This window comes from Chiloscyllium plagiosum, unplaced genomic scaffold (genome assembly GCF_037043375.1).
Source record: "Chiloscyllium plagiosum isolate Xiang-an unplaced genomic scaffold, Cpla_swu_hap1 HiC_scaffold_3, whole genome shotgun sequence".
In the NCBI taxonomy this organism is placed as follows: Eukaryota; Metazoa; Chordata; class Chondrichthyes; order Orectolobiformes; family Hemiscylliidae; genus Chiloscyllium; species Chiloscyllium plagiosum.
This window is the reverse complement of record NW_028270141.1, coordinates 150465850-150492861: the sequence shown is the minus strand read 5'-3', so window position 1 is coordinate 150492861 and position 27012 is coordinate 150465850. Positions and strand designations below refer to the sequence as shown.

Below are 27012 nucleotides of genomic sequence, written 5' to 3'. Positions count from 1 at the left end.
GGGATTGGTGTATTGGGATTGGAGGAATAGATTGGGATTGATGTACTGGGGATTGGAGGAATGGTTTGAGATTGGTGTACTGGGGGGTTGGAGGAATAGTTTGGGATTGTTGTACTGGGGGGTTGGAGGAATAGTTTGGGATTGGTGTATTGGGGATTGGGGGAATGATTTGGGATTGGTGTACTGGGGACTGGAGGAATAGTTAGGGATTGGTGTATTCGGGATTGGGGGAATGATTTGGGATTGTTGTACTGGGGATTGGGGGAATAGTTTGGGATTGGTGTACTGGGGATTGGAGGAATAGTTTGGGATTGGTGTACTGGGGACTGGAGGAATAGTTAGGGATTGGTGTATTGGGGATTGGGGGAATGATTTGGGATTGTTGTACTGGGGGGTTGGAGAAATAGTTTGGGATTTGTGTATTGGGATTGGAGGAATAGTTTGGGATTGTTGTACTGGGGGGTTGGAGGAATAGTTTGGGATTGGTGTACTGTGAATTGGAGGAATGGTTTGGGATTGGTGTACTGGGGATTGGAGGAATGGTTTAGGATTGGTGTACTGGGGATTGGAGGAATAGTTTAGTATTGTTGTACTGGGGATTGGGGGAATAGTTTGGGATTGGTGTATTGGGGACTGGAGGAATAGTTTGGGATTGGTGTACTGGGGATTGGAGGAATAGTTTGTGATTGGTGTATTGGGGATTGGGGGAATAGTTTGGGATTGGTGTACTGTGGATTGGAGGAATGGTTTGGGATTGGTGTACTGGGGATGGGGGGAATAATTTGGGATTGGTGTACTGGGGGGTTGGAGGAATAGTTTGGGATTGGTCTTCTGGGGACTGGAGGAATAGTTTGGGATTGATGTATTAGAGTCATAGGGATGTACAGCATAGAAACAGACCCTTCAGTCCAACTTTTCCATGCCAACCAGATATCCCAATCTAATTTCAGCCCACCTGCCAGCTCCCGGCCCATATCCCTCCAAACCCTTCCTATTCATATACCCATCCAAATGCCTTTAAATGTTGCAATTGTACCAGCCTCCACCACATCCTCTGGCAGCTCATTCCATACACATGTCACCCTCTGTGTGAAAAAGTTGCCCCTTAGGTCTCTTTTATATCTTTCCCCTCTCACCCTAAACTTATGCCCTCTAATTCTGGACTCCCCCACCCCAGGGAAAAGACTTTGTCTATTTATCCTATCCATGCCCCTCATAATTTTGTAAACCTCTATAAGGTCACCCCTCAGCCTCCGATGTTCCAGGGAAAACAGCCCCAGCCTGTTCAACCTCACCCTATAGCTCAAATCCTTCAACCCTGGCAACATCCTTGTAAATCTTTTCTAAACCCTTTTAAGTTTCACAGCATCTTTCCAATAGGAAGGAGACTAGAACTGCACGCAATATTCCAACAGTGGCCTAACCAATGTCCTATACAGCCGCAACATGACCTCCCAACTCCTGTACGCAAATCCTCCAACCCTAGCAACATCCTTATTGTGGGTTGGAGGAATAGTTTGGATTGGTTTACTGGGGGTTGGAGGTATGGGGCTGATCCCAGTCAGGTCACAGCTAAGGGGCCTACAGTAGACAGTAGACAGCATACGGATAACTGCTGAGGAACACACTCTTCCAGAACAGTCTGTGCAGCGGTGACATTGTTTGATCGTTTGCACCAATCCACTTATTTTGTGTTGTCCTACTCTGAATGTTGGACTCTCGAGTTCCCGAAAGGGCTCCGTTAGCAACGGCAGCCGGGCGGGGGGGGCTGTCTTCCCCCTCACCCCTCAGCAACCCAGCCTGTAGCTCGCTGCTCTGGCTGCAAGATGATAGAGTCTGCACACTGCCATAAAAATAGCCCTGTGCCCATAGTCAGAAACCAGCTAGGAATTGGAATACCTTTCAATGTTGGTGATGGAGGAACACAAAACCAAGGGGAGGTCTGCTACACGATGAATGTACCTCTCAGTCATCCTGGTCTCCCTCTCACCGTACACCCAGCAACGAGTGTTTGATCAGCACGCATTTGAGGAGCTGCTGCTAGCATGATGGACCAAATGGCCTCCTTCTGTACTGTAACCCTTCTGTGATGCGAGTGTTTATGATTTGTTGGCAAGGGAGGGGTGGGGAATGTTATAAAATGTCTGAAGGATAGCTGAAGAAGGTGATGGTGCCAAATGGGGATTCACACCGAGAAAGTGAGTCTACCTTCAACATCTAGGCACTGTGGTGGGCTGGACGACCACAGGAGGTTGTACATACATTCCAGAATCGCGGGTCCTGTTAGCTTGTAGCCGGGAAAGCACTGATAACGTAACACTGATCCCACAGGGAACGGGGTCAGAGAGTCGGAAACGTTGATGTAACTGTGAGGAAACACCTGTGGCTTCAAGCAACCTGCACAGGAACAAATTCACAGGAAAACCAGGTCAGTAATCTGTCAGGAAGTCCAGTCTGGTGATCCAACTCGCCAAAGGGATCGGGTCCCCACGGAAACCCAGACCTCAGTGGAACTCTGTCTGCGGGTAACCCTGTCCTCAGCGAAACCTAGACGCCATGACACCCAGTCCCAATGACACCCAGTCCCAATGACACCCAGTCCCAATCAAACCCAGTCCCAATGACACCCAGTCCCAATCAAACCCAGTCCCAATGACACCCAGTCCCAATGACACCCAGTCCCAATCAAACCCAGTCCCAATGACACCCTGTCCCAATCAAACCCAGTCCCAATGAAACCCTGTCCCAAAGACACCCTGTCCCAATGACACCCACTCCAAATGACACCCACTCCCAATGACACCCACTCCCAATGACACCCACTCCCAATGACATCCTGTCCCAATGACACCCACTCTCAATGACACCCACTCCCAATGACATCCTGTCCCAATGAAACTCTGTCCCAATGATACCTTGTCGCCAGTGTAACCCAGTCCCCAGGGCAACCCAGTCCCCAGGGTAACCCTGATCCCAGGGTAACCCCGATCCCAGGGTAACCTGACCCCAAGGTAACACAGTCCCCAGGATAACCCAGTCCCCAGGATAACCCTGACCCCAGGGTAACCCAGTCCCCAGGGTAACCCTGACCCCAGGGTAACCCAGTCCCCAGGGTAACCAGGTCCCCAGGGCAACCCTGACCCCAGCGTAACCCAGTCCCCAGGGTAACCCTGACCCGAAGGTAACCCTGACCCGAAGGTAACCCAGTCCCCAGGATAACCTTGACCCCAGGGTAACCCAGACCCCAGAGTAACCTTGACCCCAGGGTCACTCTGACCCCAGAGTAACCCACTCTCCAGGGTAACCCTGACCCCAGGGTAACCCAGTCCCCAGGATAACCTTGACCCCAGGGTAACCCAGTCCCCAGAGTAACCCAGACCCCAGGGCAACCCAGTCCCCAGGGTATCCCAGACTCCAGGGTAACCCTTCCCCAGAGTAACCCAGACCCTAGGGTAACCCAGACCCCAGGGCAATGCAGTCCCCAGGATAACCCAGACCCCAGGGTAACCCAGTCCCCAGAGTAACCCAGACCCCAGGGTAACCCAGTCCCCAGGGTAACCCAGACCCCAGGGTAACCCAGACCCCAGGGTAACCCAGTCCCCAGAGTAACCCAGACCCCAGGGTAACCCAGTCCCCAGGGTAACCCAGACCCCAGGGCAACCCAGTCCCCAGAGTAACCCATACCCCAGGGTAACCCAGTCCCCAGGGTAACCCAGACCCCAGGGTAACCCAGACCCCAGGGTAACCCAGTCCCGAGGGTAACCCTGACCCCAGGGTAATCCAGTCCCCAGGGTAACCCTTTCCCAGACTAACCCTGACCCCAGGGTAATCCAGTCCCCAGGGTAACCCTTTCCCAGACTAACCCTGACCCCAGGGTAATCCAGTCCCCAGGGTAACCCAGTCCCCAGGGTAATCCAGTCCCCAGGGTAACCCTTTCCCAGACTAACCCTGACCCCAGGGTAATCCAGTCCCCAGGGTAACCCTTTCCCAGACTAACCCTGACCCCAGGGTAATCCAGTCCCCAGGGTAACCCTTTCCCAGACTAACTCTGACTCCAGGGTAATCCAGTCTCCAGGGTAACCCTTTCCCAGACTAACCCTGACTCCAGGGTAATCCAGTCCCCAGGGTAACCCAGTCCCCAGGGTAATCCAGTCCCCAGGGTAACCCTTTCCCAGACTAACCCTGACTCCAGGGTTATCCAGTCCCCAGGGTAACCCTTTCCCAGACTAACCCTGACCCCAGGGTGATCCAGTCCCCAGGGTAACCCTTTCCCAGACTAACCCAGCCTGCTAGGCATTAGGTCCCCAGGAAAAGTCAGTTTGTTGGGAGCTGGGCCCGATGAATAAGGAAGAATTAGTAAAACTGGAGAATGAGAATTCCGGTCCACTTTATCTTGTAAAAGTCAAAATGAATTTCCAGTATGACCAGTATGTTCATTTCTGAGTATTACTGTTTATTTTTAACTTTGTGTTTCTTTCCCAGTCTACTAAGGAACTGAGTTGCCGTGGAAACCCAGTCCCCCTGCTTCAAGCAGGTCTCTATGGGATTTCCTTCATCCTTTCTCTGGTATTCTCTGGCATTCCGCACACCGCTCCCCCCAACCCGGTTTGTGCTGCAATTTTGGTTAAATTGCAGCCCTGGTTCCAGGCTACAACAAACTGTTACTGCTGTCTACACCTGACTAACTCCACCTTCCTTAGCGAGCTCTTCTCAAATTTCCAAATTCCTGGATTTAATTGTTTTGACCCCAAGATGACACATTATGACTCAGAGACATTGCTATGACGCTTGGATGTAAAACTGGCCGGTCTACAACTCTCCTTGGGCCACTGGCCCCATTATATCCCTTACTGAGTCTCCCACTGGTTTTTCAGGTTCAGCAAGTTCCCTGTAAGTTCTACACCATCCTGACTTGGAACTAACTTGGCCTCTTTGGAGAAAGAATGTGGCTTGTCATCAGACATTTTGCTTTCACTTAATAAGCAGTCACCATGAAAACTGGAATGTCGTGTCGGCCTGAAACTGGATACAGGTTGAAACTTTATTGCTGGAACAGCACAGCAGGTCAGGCAGCATCCAGGGAACAGGAGATTCGACGTTTCGGGCACAGGCCCTTCTTCAGGAATGAGCAGAGAGTGTTCAGCAGGAGAAGATAAAAGGTAGGGAGGAGGGACTTGGAGGAGGGGCGTTGGAAATGTGATAGGTGGAAAGAGGTCAAGGTGAGGGTGATAGGTCGGAGTAGGATGGAGGCGGAGATTGCAGGTCAGGAAGGCGGTGCCGGGCTGGAGGGATCCGGCTGAGACAAGGTGGGGGGAGGGGGGATGAAGAAACTGGTGAAGTCCAAGTTCATCCCCTGCGGTTGGAGGGTTCCAAGTCGGAAGATAAGACGCTCCTCCTCCGACCGTCGGGTTGTTGTGGTTTGGCGGTGGATGAGTCCAATGACCTGCATATCCTCGGTGGAGTGGGAGGGGGAGTTGAAATGCTGTGCTACAGGTTGGTTGGGTTGGTTCGTCCGGGTGGCCCAGAGGTGCTCTCTGAATCGCTCCGCAAGTAGGCGGCCTGTTTCCCCAATATAGAGGAGGCCACACCGGCTGCAGCGGATGCAGTAGATGATGTGGGTGGAGGTGCAGGTGAATCTGTGGCGGATATGGAAGTTTCCTTTGGGGCCTTGGAGAGAAGTGAGGGGGGAGGTGTGGGCGCAAGTGTTGCACCTCCTGCGGTTGCAAGGGAAGGTGCCGGGAGTGGAGGTTGGGTCGGTGGGGGGTGTGGATCTGACAAGGGAGTCGCGGAGGGAGTGGTCTCTACGGAAAGCTGATAGGGGAGGGGAGGGAAATATATCCTTGGTGCTGGGGTCTGTTTGGAGGTGGCGGAAGTGACGGCGGATGATGCGCTGTACATGGAGATTGGTGGGGTGGTAGGTGAGGACCAGTGGGGTTCTGTCCTGGTGGCGGTTGGAGGGGCGGGGCTCAAGGGCGGAGGAGCGGGAAGTGGAGGAGATGCGGTGGAGGGCATCGTCGACCACGTCGGGGGGGAAATTGCGGTCCTTGAAGAAGGAGGCCATCTGTGTTGTACGTATTTTGAACTGGTCCTCCTGGGAGCAGATGCGGCGGAGACGAAGGAATTGGGAGAATGGAATAGCATTTTTACAGGGGGCAGGATGGGAGGAGGTGTAGTCCAGGTAGCTGTGGGAGTCGGTTGGTTTGTAGTAGATGTCCGTGTTGATTCGGTCGCCTGAGATAGAAACAGAAAGGTCTAGGAAGGGGAGGGAGGAGTCCGAGACTGTCCAGGTGAATTTGAGGTCGGGGTGGAAGGTGTTAGTGTAGTGGATGAACTGTTCAACCTCCTCGTGGGAGCACGAGGTAGCGCCGATACAGTCATCAATGTAGCGAAGGAAAACATGGGGGGTGGGGCCAGTGTAGTTGCGGAAGATGGATTGTTCCACATATCCTACGAAGAGGGTATGTGGAACCGCCACCAGGACAGAACCCCACTGGTCCTCACCTACCACCCCACCAATCTCCATGTACAGCGCATCATCCGCCGTCACTTCCGCCACCTCCAAACAGACCCCAGCACCAAGGATATATTTCCCTCCCCTCCCCTATCAGCTTTCCGTAGAGACCACTCCCTCCGCGACTCCCTTGTCAGATCCACACCCCCCACCGACCCAACCTCCACTCCCGGCACCTTCCCTTGCAACCGCAGGAGGTGCAACACTTGCGCCCACACCTCCCCCCTCACTTCTCTCCAAGGCCCCAAAGGAAACTTCCATATCCGCCACAGATTCACCTGCACCTCCACCCACATCATCTCCTGCATCCGCTGCAGCCGGTGTGGCCTCCTCTATATTGGGGAAACAGGCCGCCTACTTGCGGAGCGATTCAGAGAGCACCTCTGGGCCACCCGGACGAACCAACCCAACCAACCTGTAGCACAGCATTTCAACTCCCCCTCCCACTCCACCGAGGATATGCAGGTCATTGGACTCATCCACCGCCAAACCACAACAACGCGACGGTCGGAGGAGGAGCGTCTTATCTTCCGACTGGGAACCCTCCAACCACAGGGGATGAACTTGGACTTCACCAGTTTCTTCATCCCCCCTCCCCCCACCTTGTCTCAGCCGGATCCCTCCAGCCCGGCACCGCCTTCCTGACCTGCAGTCTTCTTCTTGACCTCTCCGCCTCCATCCTACTCCGACCTATCACCCTCACCTTGACCTCTTTCCACCTATCACATTTCCAACGCCCCTCCTCCAAGTCCCTCCTCCCTACCTTTTATCTTCTCCTGCTGAACACTCTCTGCTCATTCCTGAAGAAGGGCCTGTGCCCGAAACGTCGAATCTCCTGTTCCCTGGATGCTGCCTGACCTGCTGTGCTGTTCCAGCAATAAAGTTTCAACTTTGATCTCCAGCATCTGCAGACCTCACTTTCTCCTGAAACTGGATACATGCTCAGCTGAGAAATGGAAACAGCAATTTGTTACTGAATCACTGGGTGTGTTAGCAAGGATGTCAAATTTCCAATTCCTAATAGCTGTGAAACTGAAGATGATGGGAGGCAGAGTTTGTCACTGGTGAAACTGTAAACTAATCACAGAATTGAGTAAAGACAAGTAAGGTTAATAAATCTGTTGTATGAATGCTCCAAACCTCACCAGAGGGAGGCAGACAGGACAGGTTTTAACAGTACTGAAGGCACAGTTTGAAATGTCTATGAAGAAATATTTGAAACGTTCCCGCAAAAAAGGTCAGGGTTAGAGGACAGGATATAACTAAGGTGATGGACCCCACAGAGGTGAACAGAAAGCATGTCCAGCATGTGGAAATCAGTGTTCAACTGCGAGATGCTGAATCACTTTACTCGCAAGGGCTTAGTTAGAAAGAAGGGCTAATGCCCTTCCTGAAGAAGGGCTAATGCCCGAAACGTCGATTCTCCTGTTCCCTAGATGCTGCCTGACCTGCTGCGCTTTTCCAGCAACACATTTCCATCTTAGTTAGAAAGAAGCAAAGCAAGCCTAAAAAGTAAGGCTGCTAAAGAGATGTCAGATAACGTTTCTGACAAATCACTCTTCACCATTGAACAGATTGGCATTGTCAAGTTCAAAGCTGAGGAACGGTTTGTGATTGTTAGAATGCTGACTACAGAAGGGGTTCTGAAAAAGGGTTACACCTGAAACGTTGACTTCTCCACCTCCTGGCGCTGCCTGGCTTGCTGTGTTTTTCCAGCCTCCTGCCTGTCGGTTTTGGATTCCAGCATCTGCAGTTTTTTTGTCTGACTGCAGAAGGAGAGCTACAAACGACTGTGAACTGTCAAACACAGGTGCTTTCCACAACATCACTGACATGTCGGGAAAGACTGAATTGACTGGGCTTGCACTGGCTGGAACGGAGAAGAATGGCAAACATACAAAATCCTGATGGGACTGGACAGGCAAGTCCAGAACTAGAGGTCACAGTCTTAAGAATAAAGGGTAAGCTATTCAGGACTAAGGTGAGGAAGAATTTCTTCACTGAGAGAATTGTGAAAGATTGGAATTCTCTCCCACAGGAAGCTGTTGGGGTCAGTTCATTCAATATATTCAAGAGGGAGCTAGATGTAGCCCTTGGGGCTAAAGGGATCAAGGGGTATGGAGAGAAAGCGGGAATGGGATACTGAGATTCCATGATCCTATTGAATGGGGATGAGGGCTCGAAGGGCCAAATGGCCCACTCCTGTGCCTATCATTTACATTTCTATGTTTTGAAGACATGTGTAAGTTATCAGGATAGTGACCTTAAAAATGGAGAGCTCGCGGGTAAGGTGGAGACTAAACAGTGGAACAAAACTCAGCCGAAGAGGAAAGCCTGAGCTGAGAAGCCAGTGCAGTGGGAAGAATGATGATGTGGAGGTGAAGTGAAACCCATTCAGCTCAGCTGAAAGAAGTCTAAAGCTTGGGGTTGGTCATTCACACACCAGGAGAGCTTTGTAGCATCTCACGGACCCATTGGCTGCTGAACAGATCTTCAACGTCTTCCTGGTCAACATCATTTTGAATCGGATGAGAATGGGAAACCAAAGAAAGACAAAGTGGAGGAGCTGAGAAAGAAAGGAATATTCCAGAATGTGACCTATCCTACAGACTGGATTAAGAGTGTACTGGCAGTGATAGAAATCTGGGAAGCTGGGACTGTGGATGTAAAGGATCTCAATAAGGCTTGGAAGAGATCTCAATACACGAGGCCAACTTAGAATCCCTCAGCATGGAAACAGACCCTTCAGCCCACAAGTCCACACTACCCATACCCTTACCCTATATTTACCCCTGACTAATACACCTAGTCTACATATCCCTGAATATTATGGGCAATTTAACATGGCCAATTTACCTAACCTGCACATCTTTGGACTGTGGGAGGAAACCGGAGCACCCGGAGGAAACCCACACAGACACTGGGAAAACGTACAAACTCCACACAGAAGTTGCCCAAGGGTGGGATCAAACCTGGGTCCCTGGTGCTGTGAGACAGCAGTGCTAACTCCGTGACAAACCAAATATCTTTATTCCTTTGAAACCACGAATTTTGTTATTCATTCATGGGACATGGGAATTGCCGGCTGGACTAACATCTATTGCCCGTACGCTAGTTGCCCTTGAAGTGGTGGGGGTGAGCTGCCTTCCTGAACCGTTGCAGTCCACCTGCTGTAGGTTGACCCTCAATGCCCTTCGGGAGGGAGTTCCAGGGTTTTGACCCAACGACTCTGAAAGAATGGCACAATGTACAACAAACTCTGCAATAAGATGTAATTCTCCAAATGTTGCAGGAGATAGTGATGAAAGGATGGCGTGAAAGCATCAAGGTCGCACCGGGTGCTACAAGACAGCAGGACAGACAGAGAGCAAGTGACAGCATAAGTGGCATATTGGACAAAGAAATTAGAGTAATTCTTCAGAAGGAGATGAGAAAAGAAATGCTGAAGTGAATTGATACAAGCCATAGAGAGCTACAGCATAGAAAGAGGCCATTCAACCCATCTTGTTTGTACCAGTCAAAAACAATTACCTAACCATTCTCATACCAAGCCATAAGCCAATACAGCCATATGGTACATAGGGTTACAAACAGCCCTGTGGGTCCCTGTCAGTAAGTTACTGAAGGCTAACTTGCAGGTACAGCATACAAGGGGAGGCAGAGTAACAATAAGGCGGGCAGAGGAGAAGAAGTAGGGCCATTCAGCCCATCGAGTCTGCTCCATCATTCAATGGGATCACGACTGATCTGATCATCCTGAACTCCACTTTCCTGCCTTTTCCCCAGACACCCTTGATTCCCTGACTGATCAAAAATCTGTCTACCTCAGTCCTGAACATGGCTCTGACCAAAAGCCTTCCACGTTAATGAATTCCTACAGACTTGTTACACTCAGAGAGAAGAAATTCCTCCCCATCTCCGTCTTAAATGTGTGACCCCTTATTCTGAGATGGTACCCTCTAGACCCAGACCTTCCCACAACAACCTTTCCCCACCTGTTGTGTCACGTCCTCTTAGAATTTTGAAGGGATTTTCTTACAAAGAGCAGTTGAGCAGGCTGGGCCTGTACTCATTAAGGTTATCTGTCATTCTTCTGAATTCTAATGAGTACAGGTCCAACCTACTCAACTGCTCTTTGTAAGAAAATCCCTTCATACCCAGGATCAACTTGGTGAACCTTTTCCGGACTGCCTCCAATGCCAGTACATCTTTCCTCAGATAACAGACCCAAAACTGTTCACAGCTGGGATCTGACTAGTTCCTCACAGTTTTACACTTCATTCCCTCTGAAATAAAGGCCAACATTCCATTTGCTTTCCTTATTAACCACTCATCTTGGATCACAGCTTTTTGTGATTCATGCACAAGAATTCTCCAAATCTGAAACAAAGACGGAAATTGCTGGAGAAACTCAGCAGGTCTGGCAACATCTGTGGAGAGAGAAAAAGAGTTAACATTTGAGTCTGCTGACTCCTCATCAGAATTGCCCAAATCCCTCTGTGCTGTAGCTTTCTGCAGTCTCTCCCCATTTAAATAATATTCAGCTCCTCTATTCTTACTGCCAAGTGTATAACCTCACATCTCCTGCATTATAGTCCTTCTGCCAGGTTTTTGCACATTCACTAAACATAGAAACATAGAAGATAGGAGCAAGAGCAGGCCATTTGGCCCTTCGAACTTACTCTGCCATTCATCACGATCATGGCTGATCGTCCAACACAGTAGCCTAATCCTGCTTTCTCCCAATAACGTTTAATCCCACTGCCCTCACTGTATCTAGCTACCCCTTGAATACAGTACAGGTTTTGGCATCAGCTACTTCCAGTGGCAATGAATTCGCAAGCCCACCATTCTTTGGGTGAAGAAATGTCTCCTCATCACCGTCCTAAATCACCCCAAATCCTCAAACTGTGAACTCTGGTTCTGGATGCACCCACCATCAGGAACATCCTTCCTGCACCTACCCTGCCTAGTCCTGTTAGAATTTTATAAGTCTTTATGAGATTCCCCCTCACTGGTCTGAACTCCAGTGAAAACTATCCTAACCTCGTCCATCTCTCCTCCTACGTAAGTCCTGCCGTTCCCGGAATCAGCCTGGAAAACCTTCGCTATACTCCCTTGACAGCAAGAGCATCCTTCCTCAGAAACTACACACAATATTCTAGGTGTGGCCTCACCAAGGCCCTGTAAAACTGTAGCAACACATCCCTGCTCCTGTACTCGAAACGTCTCGCAATGAAGGCCAACAAGCTATTTGCTGCCTTAATGTCTGCTGCACCTACATACCTGCCTTCAGCGACTGGTGCACAAAGACACCCAGGTCCCACTTCACACTTCCCTCTTGCAATTTACTGCCATTCAGATAGTAATCTGCCACCTTGTTTTTGTTTCCAAAGTGAACCACCTCACATGTATCCAAATGATACTGCATCGGATTTGCCCACTCAGCCAACAGGTCCAGATCATGCTGAAGAATCTCTGCATCCCTGTCACAGTTCACCCTCCCACCCAACTTGGTATCATTTGCAAACTTTGAGATGTTACATTTTGTTCCCTCATCCAAATCATTAATATATATTGTGAATCCCTGTGGCACCCCACTAGACACCGCCTGCCAATTTGAAAAGGGCCCATTAATTCCCACTCTTTGCTCTCTGCCAACCAGTTTCTATCCATCTCAATACACTTCCCCAATCCCATGTGCTTTCATCTTGCACAATAATCTCTTATACAGGATTTTGTCAAAAGCTCTCTGAATGTCCAAATATACCACATCGACTGGCTCCCCCTTGTCAACTCTACTAGTTACATCTTCAGAGAATTCCAACTGATCTCTCAAGCATCATTTCTCCTTCATAAATCCATGCTGACTCTGTCTGATCCTGCCACTGGTTTCTCAATGCTCTGCTGTAAAGTCCTTGATTATGGATTTGAGAATTTTCCCCACTACCGATGTTAGGCTTACTGGTCTATGATTCCCTGGTATCTCTCTTTTTGAATATTGGAGTAACAGCAGCTATTCTCCAATCTGCAGGGACTCTTATAGAGTCTAGAGAATCCTGGAAGGTGACCACCAATGCATCCACTATTTCTACAGCCACTTCCTTAAGTACTCTGGGAAGTAAATTATCAGGCCCTGGGGATTTATCCACCTTAAATCCCATCAATTTTCCTAGCACTATTTCTCTATGATAGTGATCTCCCTCAGTTCTTCCCTCTCACTAAATCTTGCATTCTCTGACATTTCTGGTTTCTGATTTGTATCCAGTTTTGTGAAGACAGAACCAAAATAGCTGGGGCCCTGACAGATATTTTTGTAGCATCCTTAAATACAGGTGAGGTGCCGGAGGACTGGAGGGTTGCTCATATTGTCCCCCTGTACAAGAAGGGTAGTAGGGATATTCCGGGTAACTACAGACCAGTGAGCCTGACGTCGGTGGTGGGAAAGTTGCTGGAGAGGGTACTGAGGGATAGGATCAATTTATATTTAGGAAAGAATGGGCTTATCAGTGATAGGCAACATGGTTTTGTGCAGGGGAGATCGTGCCATACCAACTTAATAGAGTTCTTCGAGAAAGTGACCAAGGTGAGAGGTGGAAAGTTTAAGGGGGATAAACGTGGCAAGTACTTCACACAGAGGGTGGTGGGCGTTTGGAATGCGTTGCCAGCAGAGGTGGTAGAGGCAGGCATGGTAGATTCATTTAAGATGCGTCTGGACAGATGCAAGTGTAGGTGGGGAGCAGAGGGATACAGATGCTTAGGAAATGGGCGACAGGTTTAGACAGTACATTTGGATAGGCTCAGGCTTGGAGGGCTGAAGGGCCTGTTCCTGGGCTGTAAATTTTCTTTGTCTTATCTATTCAGTTACACAGCCATTTCTTTGTCTCCTATTATACATCCCCCCATTTCTGTCTGTAGGGGACCTACATTTGTCTTCACCAATCTTGTTCTCTTCATGTACCAATAGAAACTCTTTGTGTCAGCCTTCATGTTCCCTGCAAGCATCCTTTCGGTCTGTATTTTCCCATCTTCATCAATCCTTTGGTCCTTCTTTGTTGAATTCCGAACTGCTCCCAGTCCTCAGCCCCATTGCTTTTCTTGGCCAACCTTACTCAGATTGGATACTATCGCTAATTTCCTTTGTAATCCATGGATTGGCCCTCTTACCCATCATGCCTTTGTGTCGGACAGGAATAAACAGTTGTTGCAGCTCCCCCTTGCATTACTTGAATTGCTTATCCACTTCAAGTAATTCTCTCAAGTCTATCAAGGCCAACTCAAGCCTCATATCTTCACAGGTTTTCCTTTATTAAGATTCAACACCCTAGTCTCCAAATCAACGACCTCACTCTCCACCTGGATGTTATGGTCACTCATCCCCAAGGGGTGTCACACAGCTAGATTGGCAATGATTCCGCTCTCATTACACAGTACCCAGTCTAAGATGGCCTGCTCACTGGTTGGTTCCTCCACATATTGCTCAAGAAAACCGTCCCATATACACTCCAGGAATTCCTCCTCTATGATATTGTGGCTAATTTATCAGCCCAATCTATGTGCAGATTAAAATCACCTATGATCACCAATATTCCCTTATCACCTGCATCTCTAATTCCCTGTTCAGTACCATTGCCACCATCACCGCTGCAGTTTGAGGGTCTGTATATGACACCCACTAATGTTTTCTGCCCCTTGGTATTTCTCAACTCTCTCCATACAGACTCCACATAGCCAGAGCTCATATCCTTTCTCACTAATGTGTTAATTTCCTCTTTATCCAGCAATGTCACTCCACCACCTTTTCCTTTTTTGCCTGAATACCCCGGGACATTCAGTTCCCATCCACATTCACCCTGTAACTGTGTCTCCCTGATCACAATTATATCGTACCTGTTTACATCTATCTGTGCGATTACATTTAGTGTGAATGCTTCATGCAGTTAGATACAAAGCTTTTAAATTTGTTCCACTGGTAAATTTCCCTACCTTTTTCTAATTCCTTTTATAAACCTGTCTACGTCCCTCTGCAGATTCTTTGTGTCACTCTCACCACTCTCCTTCCCACTTATTTTTGTAACATCTGCAGACTTAAGTTATAGTGCATTTACTTTCCTCACCCAAGCCATGAATCTATATTGTAAATAATGCTGGCCCCCAGCACTAATCCTTGTTGCACTTCCACCTATTACAGTTTGCCATCCTGAAAATGCTCTCTTTATCCCAACTTTCCACTTTGTATTAGTTAGCTAATTTGTTATCCATGTGGATATATTGCCTCGAGCACCATGGGCTCTTATCTTACTAAGTCACCTAATGTATGGTACCTTATCAAACGAAAATCTGAATATATTACATCCAGTGCTTCCCCCTTTATCTATCCTGCTTGTTAACTCCTCAAAGAATTCCAGGAAGTTTGTCAGACCCGATTTCCCCCTATCACGACTCTGCCCTTATTCACAACTGCCATTCTCTCGGATCACCACGTTATCTTCCCCTCTGCCATGCACCTCCACAGATACTCAAACTGTTCATCGTCACAGCATTGCCAGCTCTCGGCACTGGCTAGAGATCTCGGCAGGCTCTTCAAAACTGGAGATGGAGAGCGTCTCAATTACAGTTTCTCCCAGGATTATTTTTTAGATTAGATTCCCTACAGTGTGGAAACCGGCCCTTCGGCCCAACAAGTCCACACCGACCCTCTGAAGAGTAACCCACCCAGACCCATTTCCCTCTGACTAATGCACCTAACACTATGGGCAATTTAGCATGGCCAAATCACGCAACCTGCACATCTTTTGGACTGTGGGAGGAAACCGGAGCACTCGGAAGAAATCCACACAGTCACGGGGAGAATGTGCAAACTCCACACAGTCAGTCGCCTGAGGCGGGAATTGAACCCGGGTCTCTGGCGCTGTGAGGCAGCAGTGCTAACCACTGTGCCACCGTGCCGCCCCTTCAGGGGGAGGGGGCTTCACATGAATCGGGATGAGGAGCTGCTGGCTGCCATTCTGTTCACCCCAAACCCCCAGCCCCAGCTCCCACAGGATAACTGGATTGTGCCTATGGGTATGGCCCACATACAGCAGACAGGCCCCACTGACATGGCAGAGGTCTCTCGTCACCTGATTGATGGCATACATACCTTGGCAGGTGGGCAGGTTGTCCCAAATCCCATCATCTGGGCACAGAGTTACCATGTTTTCCATGTCTGGGTAACGGATCTGGAATCCTCGGTGACAGCTGACAGTGAGCTGGTCACCAGGCCGGTAGGTGTTGTTGTACACATCGGCATCTTCGATGTACGGCACAGGGCACACCGTCACTTCAAGTGAAGAAACAGGCGGTCAGAATCATGGAAGCAAAGGCGTGACCCACCCTGCCTTCCACTCTCTCGTTGGTGTTCATCCTCTCTCCTGAGAGCTCAGCTTCACGCTCGGCTCAAACTCTGCAAAGGTCAGCTCATCTCTCACACGGCAGACCCAACTCATGCATGGGCAGGTAGTGACGCCACGCCGAGCAGGAAGTCACAGTGAATAGAGACTGCAAGTTAGCAATAGGGGCCTTCAGGACAAACAAGGTCAGAGTTAAACTAAGCAAAGCAAAAGAGAGGGAGGAAAATCTGAGGTAGAATCCAATGAAATGGAAAGAGAAACATTGGGAAGTAAACAGCGAAAAGAAATATTTGTTTAGGTCCATTCAAAGATGGATGAAACTTGGATTGGTCTAATGTTTGCAAAAGATCTATCTATATGTGTGATAGCATGAATGTGTATGTTGTGTGTCAGTCTGTGTTTTGGGGCATTTGTTGTCTGTATGCCAGTAGGTTATGTCGGTGTCATGTTGGTGAATGCATTAGAATGTGTGCATATGTAACTGTGAGTGGGTGTGCATTAAGATGTGTGAGTGTGCAGAGTGTGTGTAGGTGTCTGCGTAGGGGCGTGTGTAGGTGCACATGTGGACAGACAGACAGACACGCACACACACATACTCACACACACTCACGCTCACACACAACTTTGTCGTTATTGAGGAAGATATAAATAATATCCCAGAATCAGAGGGACATTGGTGAATGAGGAATGAATGCAAGTAAATCTTGGTAAGAGGGTTGTGCTGCAGCAATGGGACTGAAAGTTTATAATTCCCCAGGAGCTAACATTCCTCCTCTCAGAATGTTGAAAGAGGTCACTATGGGGATCATGGATTCATTGATGGTCATCTTCCAAAACTATATAGATTCTGGAGTGGTTCCTGCAGGTTGGAAAAATATCAAATAACATTATGCTATTTAAGAAGAGAGTGAAAGAGAACATGAGGAACTGTTAGCCATTGTGGCTGGAAAGATGCTCAAATCTATAACTAATCTGATAAATAGATGGATAATAATGATCTGACTGGATATAGTCAGCATGAATTTGTAAATGGTGATTTGTGTTGGAAGACGCTGTGCAATTTGTTTGAGGATGTTACAAACAGAATTGATAAAGGGAAGTCAATGGACATAGTATACTTGGATTTTCAGAACATTTTCAATAAAGGCTTCCTGAAGAGATGGAAACATATTGTGTCATGAGGAAGGTGGAAAGCAGCTTCAGGAGAATTTGGCCAGACTTATTGAATGGAGGAGAAGATGGCAGATAGAATGTCATGTGGAAACATGTCAGGTTGAAGAATCAGATGTTCCAAGTATTTTTTAAAGGCTGAGGGAATGGATAGTGGAGATGGGAATCTATACCTGAGTATCCCTGTCTATGATTCACTGAAGGACAATGTGCAGATACAATATACAGGGGGAGGCAAGGGCCAACTAGCAATAAGACCATAAGATGTGGCAGCTGAACTGGGCCATTCAGCCCATCGAGTCTGCTCCACCATTCAATGAGATCTTGGCTGATCTTCAACTCCACTTTCCTATCTTTACTCCAGAACCCTCGATTGTCTTACTGATTAAAAATTAATCTCCACTTTGAATAAACTTAATGATTAACCCTTGATAGTCCTCTGTGGGAAAGGACAACCATCTGAGAGAAGAAATTCCTCCTCATCTCAGTTTTAAATGTACAACCTTTAATTCAAGCCCCAACTAATGATGTTGGGGCATGGGTTCAATCAACCATGGCAGTGAAAACACAATTCAATAAAATTCTGGAAGTAAAGGAAACGTTAGCCGAATGGTGACCACGTACCACGAGCCAATGTTGTAAAAGCCCGTCTGATTCATTAATGTCCTTTAAGGAAGGAAAGCTGCCATCCTTACCTGTTCTGGCCTACAAGTGACTCCAGACCCACAGCAATGTGGCTGGCTCTGAACTGCCCTCTGAAATGCTCTGAACAAGCCACATGGACCAAATAGGGATAGGCAATAGTGCTGCCCCAGCCACAGTACCAATTAGGGAGGGTAATGGGATAACATACTTGAACATTCTGGTGAGATTCCCTACAGGCCCTTCAGCCTAACAAGGCCACACTGACCCTCTGAAGAGTAACCTACCCAGATCTGGTCCCCTGCCCTATATTTCCCCCTGATTAATATAGCTAACACTACGGGCAATTTAGCATGGCCAATTCACCTAACCTGCATACCTTTGGACTGTGGGAGGAAACCGGAGCACCCGGAGGAAACCCACGCAGACACGGGGAGAATGTGCAAACTCCACACAGACAGGTGCCCGAGGCGGGAATTGAACCCGGGTCCCTGGTGCTGTGAGGCAGCAGTGCTAACCACAGAGCCACCGTGCCACTTGTTCTTGGATATCTAGAATACTCCTCAAGTGAAGGACTCTGTGAGTTGGATTCTGTCATCCATTTGGTGAGACAAACTGCCCCTTAATGCAGGTAAAGCACACCTTGGAAAGGTACGTGACCTGAAGGATGACCCCATTTGGGAAAGGTCAGGTGAGCCTTTCAATTGTTCAAAGTCAATATGTCTGTGTTCAAAGTTTCGGAGAAGATTTGTAGCTCGGGTGCTCGTTGCTGTGGTTCTGTTCGCCGAGCTGGAAGTTTTTGTTGCAAACGTTTCGTCCCCTGTCTAGGTGACATCCTCAGTGCTTGGGAGCCTCCTGTGAAGCGCTTCTGTGGTGTTTCCTCCGGCATTTATAGTGGCCTGTCCCTGCCGCTTCCGGTTGTCAGTTTCAGCTGTCCGCTGTAGTGGCCGGTATATTGGGTCCAGGTCGATGTGTTTGTTGATGGAGTTTGTGGATGAGTGCCATGCTTCTAGGAATTCCCTGGCTGTTCTTTGTTTGGCTTGCCCTATAATGGTAGTGTTGTCCCAGTCGAATTCATGTTGCTTGTCGTCTGCGTGTGTGGCTACTAAGGATAGCTGGTCGTATCGTTTCGTGGCTAGTTGGTGTTCATGGATGCGGATCGTTAGCTGTCTTCCTGTTTGTCCTATATAGTGTTTTGTGCAGTCCTTGCATGGGATTTTGTACACTACGTTAGTTTTGCTCATGCTGGGTATCGGGTCCTTCGTTCTGGTGAGTTGTTGTCTGAGCGTGGCTGTTGGTTTGTGTGCCGTTATAAGTCCTAGTGGTCGCAGTAGTCTGGCTGTCATTTCAGAGATGTTCTCTGAACAAAGAACAGCCAGGGAATTCCTAGAAGCATGGCACTCATTCACAAACTCCATCAACAAACACATCGACCTGGACCCAATATACCGGCCACGACAGCGGACAGCTGAAACTGACAACCGGAAGCGGCAGGGACAGGCCACTATAAATGCCGGAGGAAACACCACAGAAGCGCTTCACAGGAGGCTCCCAAGCACTGAGGATGTCACCTAGACAGGGGACGAAACGTTTGCAACAAAAACTTCCAGCTCGGCGAACAGAACCACATCAATATGTCTGTGTTTAAAAAAGTGTAGCTGCCTGTCAAACTGATACAGAACGACATCACACTGCTGCACCCAAGAAAAGCAGAAGAAAACTATCTATACAATGTTTTCAAGAAAAACGTGTATCCATTAAACACAATTCACTGATTCCTCAGAAACAAACCCAAACAAGCAGGCACAACACAACCAAAACCTACAGCCACATTACCTCACGTCAAAGATGTATCAGAAATGACTTCCAGACTACTCAGACCCCTTGGCATCGTGATAGCCCACAAACCTACCAACAGACTTAACCAGCGACTAATAAACCAAAAGGACCCATTCGATACCACCAGCAAAACTAACGTAATTTACAAGATACCATGCAAGAACTGTAAAAAACTCTACATCGGACAAACTAGCAGGAAACTTGCCACCAGGATACATGAACACCAACTGGCCACCAAAAGACATGACCCACTCTCACTAGTTTCTGTACATACAGACAAAGAAGACACCACTTTGACTGGGACAACACACACATCCTCGGAAGGTGAAACAAAGGCACACGAGAATTCTTAGAGGCACGGCTTTCTAACCAGAACTCCATCAATAAACACATCGACTTCGACCCTATTCACCTTCCCTTGAAAAATAGAACAGGAAATGGGTGATCCTTCCATATCCGCCACAAATTCACCTGCACCTCCACACACATCATTTACTGCATCCGCTGCACCCGATGTGGTCTCCTCTCTATTGGGGAGACAGGCCGCCTACTTGTGGAACATTTCAGAGAACACCTCTGGGACACCTGGACCAACCAACCCAACCACCCCGTGGCTCAACACTTCAACTCCCCCTCCCACTCCACCAAGGACATGCAGGTCCTTGGACTCCTCCAACACCAGACCATAGCAACACGACGGCTGGAGGAAGAGCACCTCATCTTCCGCCTAGGAACCCTCCAACCACAAGGGATGAACTCAGACTTCTCCAGGTTCCTCATTTCCCCTCCCCCCCACCTTGTCTCAATCCCAATCCTCAAACTCAGCACCACCTTCCTAACCTGCAATCTTCTTCCTGACCTCTCCACCCCCACCCCCACTCCGGCCTATTATCCTCACCTTATCACCCTCACCTTAACCTCCTTCCACCTATCGCAATTCCAACGCCCCTCCCCCAAGTCCCTCCTCCCTACCTTTTATCTTAGCCTGCTTGGCACACTTTCCTCATTCCTGAAGAAGGGCTCATGCTCAAAACGTCAATTCTCCTGCTTCTTGGATGCTGCCTGACCTGCTGCGCTTTTCCAGCAAAACATTTTCAGCTCTGATCTCCAGCATCTGCAGTCCTCACTTTCTCCCAGAAATGACATCGCCCATCTTAGAAACCAAGACCTATAAATAGAGGTAGGGTATACCACCAGCGCTTCACTGGAAACGCTCACTGATGATGTTACCGAGTCATGGTGACGAAACATCTGAAAACAAACCTTCCAGCTCAGTGAGCTAACATACAAACTTCTCATCAATTTGAGCTACAAATCTCAAAAATCACTGACATTGAATTATCAAACGCTGTCAAACTCCACTGTCTTTTCCCTAGAGTGGGGTGCACATTTTCCCCAGGGTGAGGGATCTCAAAAACAGGGGGCAGATTTTAAGGTAAGAGGGCAACAAGTCAAAAAAGACATGACAAGCAATTGTTTTACACAGAGGGTAGTTCATAGAGTCATAGAGATGTACAGCATGGAAACAAACCCTTCAGTCCAACCCGTCCATGCCAATCAGATATCCCAACCCAATCTCGTCCCACTTACCAGCACCCCAAACCCTTCCTATTCATATACCCATCCAAATGCCTCTTAAATGTTGCAATTGTACCAGCCTCCACCACTTCCTCTGGCAGCTCATTCCATACACATACCACCCTCTGCGTGAAAAAGTTGCCCCTTAGGTCTCTTTTATATCTTTCCCCTCTCACCCTAAACCTTTGCCCTCTAGTTCTGAACTCACTCACCCTAGGGAAGAGACTTTGTCGATTTATCCTATCCACGCCCCTCATGATTTTATAAACCTCTATAAGATCACCCCTCAGCCTTCGACGCTCCAGGGAAAACAGCCCCAGCCTGTTCAGCCTCTCCCTATAGCTCAAATCCTCCAACCCTGGCAACATCCTTGTAAATTTTTCTGAATCCTTTCAAGTTTCACAACATCCTTCCGATAGGAAGGAGACCAGAATTGCACGCAATATTCCAAACCTGGCTGAACCAATGTCCTGTACAGCCGCAACATGACCTCCCAACTCCTGTATTCAATACTCTGACCAATCAAAGGAAAGCATACCAAACACCTTCTTCACTATCCTATCTACCTGCGACTCCACTTTCAAGGAGCTATGAACCTGCACTCCAAGGTCTCATTGTCCCTAGGACCTTACCATTAAGTGTATAAGTCCTGCTAAGATTTGCTTTCCCAAAATGCAGCACCTCACATTTATCTGAATTAAACTCCATCTGCCACTTCTCAGCCCATTGGCCCATTTGGTCCAGATCCTGTTGTAATCTGAGGTAACCCTCATCGCTGTCCACTATTTTGGTGTCATTTGCAAACTTACTAACTGTACCTCTTATGCTCGCATCCAAATCACTGATATAAATGATGAAAAGTATAGAACCCAGCACCGATCATTGTGGCACTCCACTGGTCACAGGCCTCCAGTCTGAAAACAACCCTCCACCACCACCAGTTCACGTGTGGAATTAACTTTTTAAATTTACAATTTTAAAATACATTTGGATAAGGCCATGACTAGGAAAGGTTTGGAATGATATAGGCCAGGAGCAGGTAATCTAATTTGGGATTATGTTCAGCATGGACTGGTTAAAGCTAAGGATCTGTTAAGGTGCTGTATGACTTTATGACTATAACTGTTAAAGCCATCAAAACAACCATTAAAACAATTAAATCTCTTGCTCTTTTAAAATATCTGGACAGTTAAAAAAAGTGATAATCTGTCTGTTGAGATTGGCTTGAGCTTTTCCAACATTGGATAACTGCAACCTGGATCCATTATAATCAAGGATTATAGATTTCAGAAGGATCTATTAAAATCATGGGTTACCTTCCCATCACTGTTTAATTAACAGCTACAAGTGGTTTTGACTGTTTAATGTGAGTTTGAGACACTTCAATGAAATGTTTTTATGAAGTGTTACTGAGGTGATGGAATTCTGACGTAGTAAATGTATGTTAAGAATGAGAGTGTTGTACTCAACGTAATGAAATCTGCAATACATGCTATTCAATCAAAGTTCATTTTTCTCATCTCTGCATTGTTCCTAAGATCTACCCATGGCAGGGTTGGCATTGTAGATGGGAATATATTAACATGATTTGGCACTAAATTAGCATACAAGTTATAAAGGGCTTTGGAGATGGGTGGGGAGGTGGCATTAAGAATCATGGGGTTACGTAGATGGTACCATTGAGGTTACGAGGGGACATTGATGTAAATGGGAATGGCGTGGGATTTATAGTTATGAGGTGGGATGGGTTTCAGAAGGGGTTAATACTGCTTCTATTTCTCATGCTCTCATGTACCAATAGTGAGGTTGGGTGGAAGGGTTAGGAGGGGTGCTGAGGAGGGGTGTCCTGGTCCTCTTTGCCTCCTTCCTTGATACTGAGGATTTGTGACCAGTGGGCATTGCAGAGGCTGGGGAGTGTCATGCCTGTCATTTAGTAAGTCCCTGTCCCATTAAATATGGTTCTGTTCAACTGTCAGTTTGTGTTTTATTTTGATACAAGGGCCCAGAAGGTGCTGTTCATAATTATATTTGACTTACCCTTTTAAAAAATAGTAGGTCAGAGATCAAAGATCTGTACCACTCAATATAGTACATTGGACAAGTGTAATCTTGTCACAGTGTCATACAGACCCTGCCATCTATCCAGTCCATACCGACTGTAATCCCAAACTAAAGTAGTCCCACCAACCTGGCTCATATCTCTCCAAATCTTCCCTACTTATGTACTTATCCAAATACCTTTTAAACATTGGAATTGTGCCCACATCCACCATTTCCTCAGGAAGTTCTTTCCACATGTGAACCTCCCTCTGTGTTAAACATGTGTCTCCTACATCTTTTTTAAAATCTTTCTCCTCTCACCTTAAAGATGTACCCCCTGGCCTTGAAATTTCCCATCTTAGGCAAAAGACAACAACCATCACGTCTACCTGTACCTCTCATTATTTTATAAACTTCTGTCAGGTCACCTCTCAACCTCCTATGTCCCAGTTAAAAAGGTCCCAGCCTATCCAGCCTTTCTTTAGAACTCTGACCTTCCCTACCTGGCAACATCCTGGTAAATCTCTTCTGAACCCTCTCCAGTTTAATAATATCCTTCCTATAACTGGGCTACCAGACTGCACACAGTACCCCAGAAAAGGCCTCACCTATGTCCTGTATAACCTCAACATAACGTCCCAATTCCTATTCTCAAAAGGACTTAGTAATGAAGGCAGGCGCACTAAACACCTTTTAATCACCCTGTCTCCATGTGATGTAAACTTTAAGGCACTATATACCTGAACCCCTAGGTACCTCTGTTCTACAACACAACCCAAAACCCTACCATTAATGGTATAAGCCTAATCCTTGTGCCTATTTGATCAAAATCCTTTTGTAATCTTAGAAAACCTTTTCTCACTGTCCATTTTAGCACTAATTTTGATGTCATCCACAAATTTACTAACCTTTTTTATTTGCATCCATACCATTTCTATAAATGATAAACAACAGAGGACCCAGAACCGATTCCTGGGGAACACCGCTGGTCACAGGCCTCCAGTCTGAAAAGCAACCGTCCACCATTACTCACTGTCTCCTGCTGTTAAGCCAACTTTGTATCCAATTGGCAAGCTCAACCTGAATCCCTTGTGAGCTAACTTTACTAATTAGTCTACCATGAGGAATCTTGTGAAAGGGTTTACTAAAGTTGAAACAAACATCTACTGCTCTGCCACCATCAATCTTTTTGATAACTTATTCAAAAAAAATTGTGAAACACAATTTTCCTCACAAAACCATGCTGACTATCCCTAATCAATTTTTGCTTCTCTAAATGTCCATAAATCCTAACTTTTATAATCACTTCCAACAACTTACCGACCAACACAGGCCTATGGTTTCCCGGTTTCTCCTTACATCATTTCGTAAACAAAGGTATGACATTACCCACCCTGCAATCATCAGGCATCTCACCTGTAGTTATAGGTGACACAAATATTTCTGCAAGGGGTCTCGTAGTTTCCTCCCTTACTTCCCACCACATTCTGGGATACATTAGATCATGTCCCGGAGATTTATCCACCTTTATATTCTCAAAGACTTCTTGAACCTTCTCTTCTGTAATGTGAACTATTTTTAAAACAACAAAGTTTATTTCTCTACATTCTCTGGACTCCATTTCTTTCTACACAGTAAAAACTGACACAAAAAATTCTCCCATCTCCAGGGGTTCAAAGATGACCTCCTTGATCTTTAAGGGGCCCTAACCTTCTCTAGTTACTCTTTTGTTCTTAATGTGTTTGGAGAATCTCTTTGGATTATCCTTCCCCTTATCTGTCAATGCTTTCTCATATCCCCTTCCTGATTTGTCTCTTCAGTACTCCCCTAAACTCTTTACATTGATTAGGAGATTTAATTGAACCAAGTTGTCTATATCTAAAATATGAATCTCTTATATTCTCGACGAGAGCCTCAATATCTTTATTCATCCATCGTTCCCTAACCTTACCAGCCTAACCCTTCACTCTGACAGGAATGTAATGCCTCTGAACTCTTGCCATCGCACTCTTGAACACCTCCCACTTGCCAGACGTCCTTTTACCTGTGAACAGTCTATTCCAATCAATTTTTGAAAGTTCCTGCCTCATACCATTGAAATATATAACTCCGTTTTCTTTCAACTGCAGTTTGAGAATCTGATAAACTTGTACGGTCCTTGGTGAATTTGCTAGATAACAGCCTGGAGTTGTAACAAGGATTTTGTAAAGTGGACAACACCCTGATTAAATAAAAGCAGACGTAAAAACTGGTGGTAGGAACTGCTAATAGGCACCAGTTCCCAGGAATCAGACCTGGGAACAATACAGTCAAATAAATCATGATTTGGAGATGCCGGTGTTGGACTGGGGTGTACAAAGTTAAAAATCACACAACACCAGGTTAATAAAACCAGGTTAATAAACACCAGCCAAATAAATCAGCCATCAGAAGAACTTGTTCCAGTTTGCGAATATAATCCATGGTGTGGGAAGGCAAGACAGAGCAGATAAAATGACAAAAGGCATTAATACATGGCAAATGGATTTGAATTTGATCTGTACTGAAACTTCTTTTCACCTGGTCGAGTGACAGATGTTCCTGACCATCACGACTGAGTTACAATCATCACAGGGTACAGAGCTGATAGAGGCTCCATGAAGAGATTTATTATTCACATTCCCAAACTAACACTGATTTCACTAGCAAGAAAATCACTAACAATCACGCCCGACTCACTCACAGGCTCACACTCACTCACAGGCTCACACTCACTCACTCACTGACTCACACTCACTCACTCACTGACTCACACACACAGACTCACTGGCTCACACTCGCAGGCTCACACACTCACAGGCTCACACTCACTCACAGACTCACACACACACAGACTCACTGGCTCACACTCACTCACAGACTCACACCCCCTCACAGACACACTCACTCACTCACTCAGACTCACAAACTCAGACTCACACTAACAGACTCACTCACTCACTCACAGACTCACACTCACACACAAACTCACACACACACACAGGCTCACTCACTCACTCAGGTTCACACTGTTGGACTCACACACAATCACAGGCTCACACTCACTCAATGGCTCACACTCACAAGCTCACACACCTGGACTCACACTCACTCAGCCGGACCCACCGTCACCCCCTCGGACTCACACTCACCACTTGGACCTACACTCACCCCCTCAGACTCACACTCACCCCCTCGGACTCGCACTCACCCCCTCGGACTCGCACTCACCCCCTCGGACCCGCACGCACCCCCTCGGACCCGCACTCACCCCCTCGGACTCACACTCACCCCCTCGGACTCACACTCACCCCCTCGGACCCGCACTCACCCCCTCGGACCCGCACTCACCCCCTCGGACCCGCACTCACCCCCTCGGACTCGCTCTCACCCCCTCGGACCCACACTCACCCCCTCGGACCTACACTCACCCCCTCGGACCCACACTCTCCCCCTCGGACCCGCACTCACCCCCTCGGACTCACTCTCACCCCCTCGGACCCACACTCACCCCCTCGGACCCGCACTCACCCCCTCGGACCCGCACTCACCCCCTCGGACCCGCACTCACCCCCTCGGACTCGCTCTCACCCCCTCGGACCCGCACTCACCCCCTCGGACCCGCACTCACCCCCTCGGACTCGCTCTCACCCCCTCGGACCCACACTCACCCCCTCGGACCCACACTCACCCCCTCGGACTCGCACTCACCCCCTCGGACTCGCACTCACCCCCTCGGACTCGCACTCACCCCCTCAGACCCGCACTCTCCCCCTCGGACCCACACTCACCCCCTCAGACCCGCACTCTCCCCCTCGGACC

The 27012-nt window shown here is 47.8% G+C and overlaps 1 protein-coding gene across 1 annotated transcript in view; it reads right to left on the bottom strand.

Annotated features, from left to right (window-relative positions):
- The window catches only part of susd4 (sushi domain containing 4), a 195221-nt gene that overhangs the window by 39648 nt on the left and 128561 nt on the right, over positions 1-27012 (bottom strand). The window contains exons 6-7 of the mRNA XM_087984317.1: positions 15654-15833; positions 2209-2397 (exon numbers count right to left, since the gene is read on the bottom strand). Of these exons, the coding sequence (XP_087840443.1) occupies positions 2209-2397; positions 15654-15833 (369 nt within the window). The remainder of the gene's footprint in view (positions 1-2208; positions 2398-15653; positions 15834-27012) is intronic.